Genomic DNA, 13,439 nt, shown 5'->3' with positions numbered 1-13,439 from the left:
TACATTAGAAAATGTGATTTAATGTTGATGTAGAAATGCTGACTGATTATTTAGTACGCAGGTCAGTACATGTTGATTTTTGATTGAATCTTTTCCTGTATGACTGTTTTTTTTAGCAGTCTGCAACAGATATATTTGAAATTTTAAAATGGCTTTTTTATTTGTTTTACATATACAACTATAAATATATATTTAAGTTAAATACATTTTTAAATGTACGTTACATTTTACAGTTGTGTTTTTAATCAGAGTACAGAAGTACAATTTATTTATTTATTTATTTATTTCAATTTTTTAATTTTTTAATTAAAATTATCAAGATTTACAAACAAACATGGCTGCATAATTTCCTTTTCTTCAGAATAGAATACAAAGAAAATATAGCCAGAGGGAGCAGCTCTTAATACAAAAGAGAATATAAATGTCTTAGTACAAAAATATGGATGATTTGTAAGAAAGGAAACATTTAAATAAATAAACGGTAGAAATTATAACATAACATAATAACATAAGGGGTGAATTCGGTCTTTGTTCAGCCATTTATCTCAGTTGGGAAGTGTTTTAGGGTATCATATATTTTTTGTGCTTTAGGACTTTTCAGAGTTTTTAAGGATTTTATATACAGTTTAAATTCATTTAAAAAAACAACAAATTTGGGAGATGATTTCACAATTCTACACTTGTGAATGAAAAATTTAGCTAGACATACAATTGTATTAGTACACATCTCATCACCCTTGCTTTGCAGCATCAATCCAAATATAATGTCGTCTCTGGAGATAGAGGTTGGGAATGAAGGTATCTGCTGCTTAACCCATTTATTCATATCACACCAAAATATCTGTATCACATTCAGTCTATGATCACATTACATGAGAAAAACACATGGTCCGTAGTTTCTACATCATTTTCACAGAATGTACATGTGTTATCATCTATACCAAAGCAAAGTCTCAGTAATTCTTTAGAGAGGTAAATATTGTTCATTACTTAGAAGTGAGTTTCTTTCACTTTGGGGGGTATAGGGAGTGTTAGATCCATTGTTCTTAGTTTAGTAATTGAATCTTTATCAAATTTTTGTATGATGTTATTTTTATTTTGCCTTTCAGGGAAAAGGTATTCAGTAAAACAATTTCTGATAAAGTGGTTAGTGCATTTTCTTTCTGGAATAAAGATCCCTTGAATTGATAGTGGGGCCAATTGTGGTTGTATTGGATAATATGCCAAAGTGTTTCTTATTAGAAAGATAAATTGTTGGGGTAGCGCTCTATGTAATTTAGTGAAGTCTGATTTTAAGGGTTGGAAATTATGTTTGATGCAAAGTTCATAATTTAAGAAATGACCATTGGTATCCATTAAGTCGGCTATGGACCATATATTTCTCCCATACCAATCTTCAAAGAACAGAGATTTGTTGCGGTGCAGAACATATCTGTTGTTCCAGAGTACAGACGTGTGGGGTGAGAAGTTATGTACGTACAACATTTTCCAATACAAGAGTATTTGTCTGTGAAACTCTGATAATGATATAGGTAATTTGTCAACATTAAAGTACACTCTTAGAATAAATTCTAATCCTCCTATTTTCTTGAATAAGGTCATTGGAATACAATACCAAAAAGAGTTGTTGTGTTTGATCCAAGATTTTAACCAATTTATTTTTAAGGTTCCATGATTAAGGCAGTCAAAATCAATAACTTTTAGTCCTCCATCCTTTGTGTCTTTGACCATACTGCTTTTCTTCATATAATGTGGTCTATTTCTCCAAATGAAATTTAGGTTGATAGATTTAATCAATTTGTTTGAAATGGCATTGGAATATGCTGGGAGAAGTACAATTTAGCATAGTCTCAAATTGCGTTTGAGCTCAGTGCATGGCGCCCTCTACTGGTCGGTTAAAACATCGTCCACACGAGGGCGCTCAACACACACGAGTGAGCGTCGAAAGCTGAGCGATTTTAACTTCCTGTTTGGAGCAGTTCAGGAAGACGAAGTAATGGCGACGCTACTGGGGCCCGAGTCCCCTTGGATGGGAGGAAAGAAACGGACTCGAAACAGGAATATTCTCACCAGGATACGACAGAGTCAGGTCACTGGACGAGGCGTCAGCAGAGGGACGCAGGTAAACGGGAGAATTTGTGCTGCTGACACAGAAAAGCCGCTGTCAGGGATCCGCGTTTATGAGCTGAGCCGTCTATCAACCTGCTTTAAGTTAATCAACAAAATAAATCGGACCGGTGTGACATTTAAGTTTGATCTAAAGGTAGTTTAAATAATCTCTTAAAACTTGTGAAGTCAAATGGTCAGTGTAGTTTAAAAATAAACCACGGAAAGGGAGAATGACAACTGGCCGTTAACTAATTAACGTTAGGTTGCTCTTGGCTTTGACTGTCCGATGATAATTTGGGTTAAACGAGGCTTTAAATACAGTCCAAATACAATCCAATTAAAGACTCCGACATATGGACTCGTATTATTCTGGATGAGTAATATTATGAATTCTAATCATACACGAGCAATCTGTATCATTTAATGTTTATAACCGACCAGCTGTTTCAAGTAAACACGGGCTGTGTCTCACAACCTAAAGCTATACAGCCTTTGTGATCATTATAGGCTCCTTTGAACGTCATAAAGCCCCAAAATGTTGTCAGGGAGGGCAGTCAGCAATGCTAGAGTTTGACTGGCACATATTGTCATTTTATCTAGTGTTCAATTGTGCCATATCATTTTCGTATAGGTTGTCTTATCCATTTTTTTCCCACCACCAGCCTAAACAGTAAATTACACTAATTTTGTGTGGGTTATTGGTTCAGGCAGTGACATTTTGCTGGCTCAGGCCTGGAGTTTAAAGAGATTGAATTATGTAAGAGATGTCCTGTTGAGTTGGACATGACCTGAGCCTGGGAATTTAACTGAATTGAACCCCCACAGGTTTCACTTTCACTTCATACTCCCAGTATTTGATACTGATTAACACTGAAGAAGTTAGGACCTATTAGAATACTTTGTTGTTTAATGTTTCTTCTTTGACAGGTTGGTGAATGTTTCTAAAGGGCCTAGAAACAGAGTATAATATAGATGCGGTCTGTCTGTTATACTAAACCAACAAGATTGTTCTGTTGTACTTTTATTAGTATGCCTTTTTTGGCACCTATTAGGCTGCTTGTTCCTTTGAGTATTTGATTCTATTTTGAAAAAAATAAAAAGGTAGAGGACATATTACATACTTAGGCTATGTGGTATATGGTAGAATGCAGTTCATTGTATCAACATGACCTTAAAATACACTTTATAAGTATTATATGTAATAAAATACAAAAATTATACCCGCTAGGAATAGGCAACCTATAACTACTACTGATAGAATGAACATTAAGTCAGGTTCTTGCCTAAATGAATGTCACTTTTGTGTCAGGATGTAGAGTACTTTGGAGTCAAATGAACCTCTAAAGACTTCACAAAATTAAAGAATATAGCTTGTATGTAAGTGATTTGCATTTTATTGAAAGTTGTGTGTGTGTGTAAATGGTACTTTGCAGCCCTTCAAAGTAATGCACATGTAAATTCATTATTACCATTAGTTGTCAAACATGCAATGGACTTTTATTATTGGCCTTACAAGGCAGTGTATTTGAAAAATGGATGCTATTAATAACCAATTTTAGTAATTAAACATAAAGTAATTGTATTATCTATTGTTTCTATTTATCTATCTGGACTCTGCTGTTCTTTTAAATGTATAAAATAAAATAAATCTATCTTTATCAATAAAGTTTTCTTGCTTTGTGTGAACTGGCCTTGACACTGTCCTTTTGCTGAATTGCAAGAACTGGCATTTCCTTAAGCAAATGCAAATCTAGTTTCTGTTTATTCTTTGTTTCCAGCTCCCAGAAGTTCTTCTTCAGGAGAGAGATAAGAGGGCGAAATGGCACGGGATTCCAGTCTTACTCCAGGAGCTGTACGAGAGCAGCCACTTAAACAGTGACTTCACCCGCTCACATATTGTCCTGAAGGTGAGATCTCTTATTCCACTCACTCTTTTGAGTGTGGGATATTTTCTTATATCTTAACACTAGAACTGCCAAGGCAGTCATTCTGACTGGTTTTAAATTTTTACAGTGTAATAACTTTGTTCAAATAGAATCAATGTGGCTGTAGGACTCTGACTTTTCCTAAATATGTGTATATTTTATTCTGACACTGTTATTTTATTAAAATCACAAAACAGTTCTGACTATTTCTACCTAGAATGGCCATGGCGGTCATTTTGACTGCACGCATTATAGATATAAGTCCGCTACATTTCCCGCCATCAACACGCACATATTGTACAAGAAGTGCACAAATGAGCAAGTTTCGCGGAGGGACTTCATCACGCGACTGGCCAGCGAACTTCGCTCCGACCACATGAAATCAAAAGCCACACAACTGGTGGTGCGAGAGCCAGGACCCGGGCAGGAGCAGATGGAGAGAAGAAGGCAGTGCCAAGTAAGGAGGAACTGCAAAAAAAATAAAACCAAGGAGACCAAATTTCACAAATTAGTGTGTGGGAGCTACACACGAAAGGCAGTGTTTACCTGTGCGTAAGCGTCAGTGAATGATGCGGGGTGTTTGAGCCGTTCAAATGAGCCCACATCTTTATTATTACCTATCGTAACATTGTAGATCCATTTATTTTTCGATTTTGTATTGATTATTGAACTTATTTACAAACAGGACTGTACTAAACGGTATAAAGCTTAGACGTTTCCTAACTTTTTTGCATGTCTATTCACTTGGTGAGTGCGGTGAAAAAACATTTTTGACGCAAAACTTTCCTCACATTGCCACCTGTCGGGACAATCTTTCTTTTGTGCTTGTTTTAAGGGCGATGACGTTATAGCATGACGACAGGAATTAAAAGCGTCATTGGAAAACTTTCAAATGAAGAAAAAGGTTCAAATGTAGATATGACATGACGAAAATGACGTTCAGTTCGGCCATATGAACGTCAAACTATGAATGGTCAGAATGACCGCTATGGTCGCTCTAGTAGTTATGGAATTCCGGTAGTTCTAGTGTTAAATAGCTTTATAGCCATTTGATATCCTTATTTCAGAGCAGACCTCACTCTGAGTGTCTCTCTATGCTGAATTTGTCTCACATTGTGATGTTCTGATTGATACAGGAACTGTCATCCTTGCTGTCTATGGAGGCCATGTCTTTTGTGACCGAGGATAGGAAGACTGCGCAGGAATCCACCTTTCCCAACACATACACCTTTGACCTGTTTGGAGGTGTAGATGTGAGTTCAGACACTCTCATGTGTTCTCTGTATAATGAGGAATTGGCACCCTAACTGTGATCAATTATAAAGAGTGCTAATGAAAATGGATCACAGTGAAGTTATTGATTAGGCTAGTCTGTGTTGTGGCACAGAATAGCTTTGTCACTGCTGTAACTTTACAGTAAAGAAAAAAAATATATAAATATATATAAAACATTTTCTTTGGTGCTCAACACTGTTAAAATGTCTGTTTTGATAATGGGTGCGTTTTGATAATACATGAACATTCTTAACCCGAAATAGCATAAACTGATTGTCACAGCTAGATTTTTGCCCCTTACGCCGATTTTGTCCAGCATGTAAAGTAAACTCATTAACCTGATTTATGTCGGCTCATTAAGTGCGCATGTTTGATATGTGACAGGAACGCGTCCTTACTGTGCATTTTAAGCGCATCCAGACAGAGCGAGTGTTTTGCAATAAGGGGGGAGGAAATAAGTCGCAAACTCTGACTCTTTCTTGACCCAAAAAATTATAAAAGTGCTCTCATCTCGTGCAGCAGAATAAGTGGTAAACTACAGTATAGTCAAAATGCTGCATCTGTAACTGCATGCGAGGATAATATATGAGCCGTAAGTTTCCTGCTGACATTCCCGGAGTCCAGGGAATAACCTGATTTATTAATAAAGTCTTGTAAACGCAGTTTACTTGTGTTATTGGTTTGCATTTAAAGTTATCAGTGTACTGGTGTGCATGTAAACGTGCTCAATGTTAAAAGCTCTCTGTAACTTGCATTACAACCTTTTAAATATATTTTATATCATATTTAAAAATACGGTATTGTAAAATAAATATACATATATTATTTACACATTATCATGAGGAGAACATTGGCAGACTACCAGAATTTGTAGAGGCAGAATTCCGAAGATAGCTCTGAAGAATTGATTGTTTGTGCTTTACCTGTCAATACGATTGTAGTGTCTATTTGACAATATTCAGCGCGATTCAATTAAATCATATTCAATCATAAATTGAACTTTCATTTATCTGATTAATCAGTTAATTGAATAAATAGTTGACAGATCAATTTATTTATCAAATGGATTTTAGTTGCAGACCTAGATCAATTCAGAATGAATGATTGATTGTCTTTTTAGCTGCTGGTGGAACTTCTGATGAGACCCACTCTGACAACGCTACAAAAGCCCAAGAGTAAGTTAACTAGTAGAACATTTTATGCAGATTATTTATAAATAATTATATAACTAAATGTATTATTTAGGCTGTATAAAATAACAATTAAATTATAATAATTGTATCTGCGCTTAGTCTAGTAACCATCTAAACCATACTATGTCTTTCATCAACAAATAAAATTCTATCTTTTTTTTAAATTACTTTTTTAAACTGCTTGTAGTGAATGATGACTTGGTTAAGGACTGCCTTAGTGTGCTGTACAACTGCTGCATATGTGTAAGTATTCTGGCTTCGCTCTCATTTAGGAATTGAATTGAAGAGTGACTAATATCCACATGATGGATTCACGATGAGTATAAGTGCACTTATTTTCCTACAGACGGAAGGGGTCACAAAAAACCTGGCATCGAGGGATGATTTCGTCTTATTTCTCTTCACGTTGATGACAAATAAGAAGACCTTTTTGCAAACAGCTACATTAATTGAGGATATTCTTGGAGTTAAAAAGGTCAGTGCATTGAGAGGATTAAGAATATTTGTCTTATCTACAAAAACAAACGCCTAACAATTAAAAATGATAACCATGTGGAATACGTCACTAGTAATATCTGATGGTGTTTAATAATGGTTCATAACAGGAAATGATTCAGTTGGAGTGGATCCCGAACCTGTCAGGACTGGTCCAAAGCTTTGACCAGCAGCAGCTCGCTAACTTCTGTCGTATCCTCTCCGTCACCATATCTGAGCCTGATGTGGGGAACGATGACAAACACACACTCCTGGCTAAAAACGCACAGCAGAAACGCAATACCAGCCCCTCACGTGCCGAGGTCAACCAGGGTATGTGGACTACTAACTGGACTTTACTTAGAGCTGATGCCACAAAGAGCAGTAAAGTGGTGACTGAGAATAAGATCATTGCTAAAGGGAAATTTGTTATATGGTAAAATGACAGCTCTTTCCATTCAGTGTATATATAGAGGATTTCTGGCAGGAATAGATTTCTGGAGTAAGCGTTAATAGGGCACAAATTATAAAAACATCATGTAATATTTTCCAGTCACACTCCTGAACATCCCTGGGTTCATTGAGCGTCTCTGTAAGTTGGCCACACGGAAGGTGTCCGAGGCAACTGGAACATCAAACTTTCTGCAGGAACTGGAGGAGTGGTACACTTGGCTCGACAACACACTAGTACTGGATGCGCTCATGCAGATAGCAACTGATGAAGCTGAGCACAGCAGCACAGGTAGAACTGCTGTTTAACTTGTTCGGTTCTTATTCTAAATATTCATAACCTTCAGTGCTGATTTGGTGCTTAAGAAATACTTATTATTATCAATGCTAAACATTTGTGTGCATAATATTTTTGTGGAAACCATGATACCTTTTTGAAGAAAGTGCAATAGATTAACAATTTATTTGAAATAGAAATCTTTTGTTATATTATAAATGTCAGTACTGGTGATCAATTTAATGTTCTTGCTAAATAAATTAAGTTCTTTCCCAAAAATATTACTGATCACAAAATTTTTAACTTGTATATATTTTTTATTAATTTATTTTTTCTCACAGAATCATCTGATGAGAGTACGTTGGCCACCATCCCACTGAGGCATCGTTTGCCACAGTCCATGAAGATCGTTCATGAGATCATGTATAAGGTGGAGGTGCTGTACGTGTTGTGCGTCCTGCTCATGGGCCGACAGCGGAACCAGGCAAGAGCCGCTCATGTCTGTAAAGGATCTACATAGAACTAGGGGTGTAACGATACATCATTAATATAAAAATGCAACTATGTATCGTTGATGTAAACTATATGATTTGCGATATAGAGTTAGTTTTATCCAAGACTCCGCTTACTGTATTTATAAGGTATAATTCACCCAAAAATGTTCATTGTCGTCATGTACTCACCCTTATGTCGTTCAAAACCTCGCTTTAAACTTCCAAACACAAATGAAGATATTTTTTATGAAAACTAAGAGATTTCTGTCCCTCCATTTAAAGTCCATTCCTCTAAAAACTTAAAAGATACAAAAAATGTCATGAAGGCATCGTAAAAATAATCATCGAATGGTCTAATACAAATCCAAGTCTTCTGAAGAAGAGACACAACGGCTTTGTGTCACAACACCCATACAGGCTACTGAAGTAAACACAAACATGCTTCTGCGACACACAAAAACATCATGAGAGTGAGAAAATCCAGAATTAATTTTTTTTGGATGAACTAACCATTTACAGTTTGTGAAATAGTTATTTGAAACATGCTTTCTTGAGATTGGAACTGTAATTGATGGCCATGATCATCTGAAGCTAATTCGTGCTGGAACAGCACTCCTCAAAGTGAAAGCGCAAACATAATTTCATCCACATATTGCATTAAGTTTTAGTAGGATGATTATTTAAAGCATTTTAGATGGTTTATTCTTATATGTATTGTGCATTAATAGCGGGAGAGGCAGGACATAGCAAGTACCGGGAGAGTCTGTGTTTTAAAGAATCGTAACATGAGTGTATCGCTACACCCTTACATAGAACTGATTAAATCCTAATGTTGTAATTCCCATCCTTGTTTATCATATCTGTTAGGTGCATAAAATGTTGGCAGAGTTTCGTTTGATTCCTGGACTCAATAACCTTTTCGACAAGCTCATCTGGAGGAAATACACCACCTCTAATCACGTTGTTCATGGACAGAATGAAAACTGTGATTGCAGTCCGGTGAGCTTTGAGTGGATACATTGTAGATTTATCCCATTCACTCTAATCCATTTCCCATGATTCTCATTGATCATGTTATGCTATTGTTTATTGTGCAGGAGATTTCATTTAAAATCCAGTTTTTGAGGCTCCTGCAGAGCTTTAGTGACCACCATGAGTAAGTTGCAAGATTGTGAGCTTTGAGTGGCATGTCGCATACCTGTGGATTGACCGAAGAATGTATTCATCCATGTATTCTTTTGTTCTCAGAAATAAGTACTTACTTCTGAATGCTCAAGAGCTGAATGAGTTGAGTGCCATCTCCCTAAAGGCAAACATCCCTGAGGTGGAGGCACTAGTAAACACTGACAGGTATTGTTCAGATGTCAAATCTATATGCTAATATACTTTTCTTTTTTATACAGCATACACATATTACAATCTATCTTATCTGTGGTGTCTTTCAGGAGTTTAGTGTGTGACGGTAAAAAAGGGCTCCTCACACGGCTCCTCGCGGTTATGAAAAGAGAACCGCCAGACTCTTCCTTTAGGTGAGACTCTGGGTTCATAAAGATTTGGATAAATGTGTTTTGAAATGTCACGATAACATATTTTCTATTTAAAGGTTCTGGCAGGCAAGAGCTGTTGAGAGCTTCCTCAGAGGGGCCACATCATACGCAGACCAGATGTTTTTGCTGAAGAGAGGCTTGCTGGAGGTACAGATGTTTATACAAATGCCTGTGCCTCTCTTATTGGTCAAAAAGTTTTTACCCATAGAAGTGATTGAGTTGCTCAAATCTTGTCTTTTGATTGTAGCACATCCTCTTTTGCATCATCGACAGCGGCTGCAAGTCCAGAGATGTCCTGCAGAGCTACTTTGACCTGCTCGGAGAGCTTATGAAGTTCAACATTGATGCCTTCAAGAGATTCAACAAATACGTCAACACAGAGGAAAAGGTACGGGGAATAACAAAATGTGGAGAAATAAAAGCTGCTGTTTAACAACCTCTGCTTGTCTTTGGTTAAACAATGCCTTCCTCAGTTCCAGGTGTTCCTCACCCAGATCAACAGCTCTCTGGTGGACTCCAACATGCTTGTCCGCTGTATTGTCCTATCTCTTGATCGATTTGAGAGCCAGACAGAGGATGTAAAAGGTAAGTTCAGCCATTATACTCTTGGATTGTTAGCAATATTGCTAAAAGTATACACTACCGTTCAAAAGTTTGTGGTCTAAAATTTTTTTTGAAAGAAATTAATACTTTTTTTTAAGGAAGGGCACGTTAAATCTTGATTTTTATGTATTTGTAAACTTTAAAAAAAATGCTAGGTAGATCATCAAAGTTTAATGCAAGAAGTAAAAAGGTATGCTTGTATGCTAATTTTCTCAATTAATACGAAGGAAGATTTATGTTGTTTTTTAATGTATCTATAATGTATGTGTACCAAAATAACAGTACATAGCAACAGCAATATTTACCTCAATATTGTTTGTACTAAAAATATAAACACTATAAATTCCACACTATTTTTTAAGAATTTAACCGATTTAGACAGTTTCAAATTCACAGAAATCAATTAAACTTGCCAACTCTAGTACAGTTTTTACAACTGAAGAATAATCAGACATTAAAACATCTAGCTTCATATTCCCATACTCACTAGTCTAATTTTGGCAAATTACAGTCTTTAGGGAATTTAAATCAAATTAAAAGTGCTCTAAAATCATCACAAGTATTCAATATTTTGCGCTGCCCTAATTGTTAGTGAAAACGTGTTGATGTCTGAGAAAGATCTGATAGAAAGATGAAAAAAAAAATTCCAGGCAACTTGAGATTTGATAATCTGATCTTGTACATTTCTTCAGTCTGTTGAGAGCATTAGACATTCTTTTCTGAAACATATTTTGTCTGATCACTATTGACAAATTTCAGTGTCTATTTTAGTCTTTGTGTTTGTGCATCTGCAGTGGTTGAAGTGCTCTCTGAGTGCTGTCTGCTGTCCTACATGGCTCGAGTGGAGAACAGGCTGTCCTTCCTTTTTAGGCTGGTTAACATCATCAATGTGCAGACCCTCACACAGGCAAGACCGCAGTGCAGATCTCCTCTCCCTGTTTGTCTCATTTGAGTCCTCCATGATAATTATTCCTCTGTGGTTTTCTGGCTTCTCTTCCAGGAGAACGTGAGTTGTCTTAACACCAGCCTGGTGATTCTGATGCTGGCCCGGAGGAGAGGCAAGCTCCCGTTTTACCTGAACGCCCTGCGGGAGAAGGAATACACAGAGAAATATCCCGGCTGCCTCCTCAACAACTTCCACAACTTGCTGCGCTTTTGGCAGCACCACTACCTCAACAAGGATAAAGACAGCACCTGCCTAGAGAATGTGAGTCTATATATGATTTAGAGCTGCACAATATCACATCAAAAAGATATCACGTTTTGTGCAATTGTAAAACTGATTTCAGTAAATATGTTACCGATTTGAGAATGGAGCGTTTCATTTACACGTGTTGTTCACGATGCAGTGTTTTAGTCTCAGGGTAAAATGTAATTTTTCAGCTCTTTTTTTCCCTATGCAGATGAACTCCTTAACAAAATCACTCCAATTATTCTAGAATGATGAATTCTTTCAAAATAAAGCTATTCAAGTCATCTTATATATATAATATGCAGTATAATATGCAGTATAATATCATCTTATATATATAATATGTTTAATGCAGTTAAACAAAATATCACAATCTCAGTTTTTTCCAATATCGTGCTGCCCTAATATACAGTTTATTTTACTGCATGGTATCCTTCCTTTAGGAGAATATTTAACCATCAATGTTCTCTTCTCTTTCAGAGTTCCTGTATTCCCTTCAGTTACTGGAAGGAGACGGTTTCAGTACTGCTCGGAGAGGACAGGACTTCTCCCTGTGCCATTATCAGCTACATAGATGAGCCTTACATGGAGCTAGAGCGGGACCTTCTAGAGGATTGACTCTTCTGGGTGGGCTCGGGGAGGGACTTGCACGTTCAGATCCGATTGGGTTCAGAGAGCATATAGAACAGCCGCCCGTCTCATCCGACTGCATGCTACGGCTCAGAGAGCTGTCCATTCTCTACTTGGTGCCCATGTTCCACTTCATCTCCAGCTCCTGGGTGCAAAGGAACGTCCCGTGAAGGATCGCCCACCCTGTCATTCATTCACTGGGAACGCAGTACCTGGACAGCTCAAGCCAGAGCCGAAACTCTGACCTGAAACTGTCTCATTGTGTTTTGGTGCCGTTCTTTCAGTGAAATCGCATGGGGCCTTTTATACAGAATTACACAAAGAAGAAAATATTTAGGCTAAATGTCCGACTTGGATCAGAAATCTGTATCCTCGACTGGGGGCGGTCGATGATCTAGTGATCGAAGAACTGTACAGCCAGCCTTTAAGGAGATTTTCCTCTGTAATTTAGAATGAAAAAATGCAAAAGAGAAGTGTTGGATTGTTGAATGGTGGCTTGGATGTTACTTTGCCAAGCTTATTCTAACATTTAAGAGGTGAACGGCACTCGTGCTTAACTGATTGATGTCAAAATCTTTGTACAGTGTAGATGAATGAGAACTGAAATTGAATTTGGACAAGTCTTATTTATTTTCTCACATTTCTCTTGTAATTTTGCGCCCATGATGGGATCATAAATCTGTTTTCTTTTCATATTGTCCATTGCTTCTCTCCTTTCGTTAGGTTTTATCAAGCACATATGAAATAAGACATTTTCCGTTCTTGTATTTTAAATTTTTTGTATAAATGAGTTTTTAATAGGTGTATCATTCCTTTTGTTTTATTTTTTCACAATGAAACACTTCATATCTTGTGGGCACGGAAGGTGTTAAACTATGCAGGTTCACTCACTCCATGGTCGTAAATATCCAGCTAGCCTTGAGCTCCATGCTGCCATCTGTCGTTTGTTCCGTAGCAAACCACTAAATCACCATCTTCTAACTTTACAGGCCTCAGCCGTTGACAATCTGTTGCGCTCAAACATGCGGCTCTGGCTTGGTGGCCGGGAACCTGCGAAGGTGCTGCTTTTTGCTGGATGTGGTAGCTGAGCTAGACTAGAAGCGCTAAACTAGAAACTTCCGATCAACTACCTCGTTTCATTAGTGTTGTTTTCTAACCCACTCCTATAGTTTAAGCATGCTGTGGCTTTTATTCGGTTCACTTAATTTCACTGTGTATCCAAAAGTTCCCGTGTATAGACTAAATGTGTTTCACAACAATTGCTTTGCTT

At 37.1% G+C, this 13,439-nt stretch overlaps 1 protein-coding gene across 1 annotated transcript; it reads left to right on the top strand.

Annotated features, from left to right (window-relative positions):
* The first annotated feature begins 1,958 nt into the window (after positions 1 to 1,958).
* trpc4apa (transient receptor potential cation channel, subfamily C, member 4 associated protein a) lies at positions 1,959 to 12,973 on the top strand. Its single transcript, XM_056251508.1, has 19 exons — positions 1,959 to 2,122; positions 3,888 to 4,016; positions 5,171 to 5,287; positions 6,430 to 6,484; positions 6,690 to 6,745; positions 6,849 to 6,977; positions 7,108 to 7,309; positions 7,530 to 7,718; positions 8,045 to 8,187; positions 9,065 to 9,196; positions 9,295 to 9,353; positions 9,446 to 9,547; positions 9,643 to 9,726; positions 9,801 to 9,891; positions 9,992 to 10,132; positions 10,218 to 10,329; positions 11,142 to 11,254; positions 11,348 to 11,554; positions 12,020 to 12,973. The coding sequence occupies exons 1-19, from the start codon at positions 1,997 to 1,999 to the stop codon at positions 12,155 to 12,157; spliced, it is 2,325 nt and encodes a 774-aa protein (XP_056107483.1). The 5' UTR covers positions 1,959 to 1,996; the 3' UTR covers positions 12,158 to 12,973.
* Positions 12,974 to 13,439: the final 466 nt, after the last annotated feature.

The sequence above is a fragment of the Rhinichthys klamathensis genome, unplaced genomic scaffold, assembly GCF_029890125.1.
Source record: "Rhinichthys klamathensis goyatoka isolate OS25496 unplaced genomic scaffold, OSU_Roscu_1.1 h1tg000082l_1, whole genome shotgun sequence".
NCBI lineage: Eukaryota > Metazoa > Chordata > Actinopteri > Cypriniformes > Leuciscidae > Rhinichthys > Rhinichthys klamathensis.
Note: the sequence above shows the minus strand (reverse complement) of the source record. Positions and strands in the feature narration are given on the sequence as shown.

Coding starts and splice junctions, on each gene's coding strand:
- trpc4apa (XM_056251508.1), top strand. CDS start 1,997: ATGGCGACGCTACTGGGGCCCGAGTCCCCTTGGATGGGAGGAAAGAAA. Junction 7,310..7,529: donor ACGTGCCGAGGTCAACCAGG/GTATGTGGACTA, acceptor AATATTTTCCAG/TCACACTCCTGAACATCCCT. Junction 7,719..8,044: donor AGCTGAGCACAGCAGCACAG/GTAGAACTGCTG, acceptor TTTTTCTCACAG/AATCATCTGATGAGAGTACG.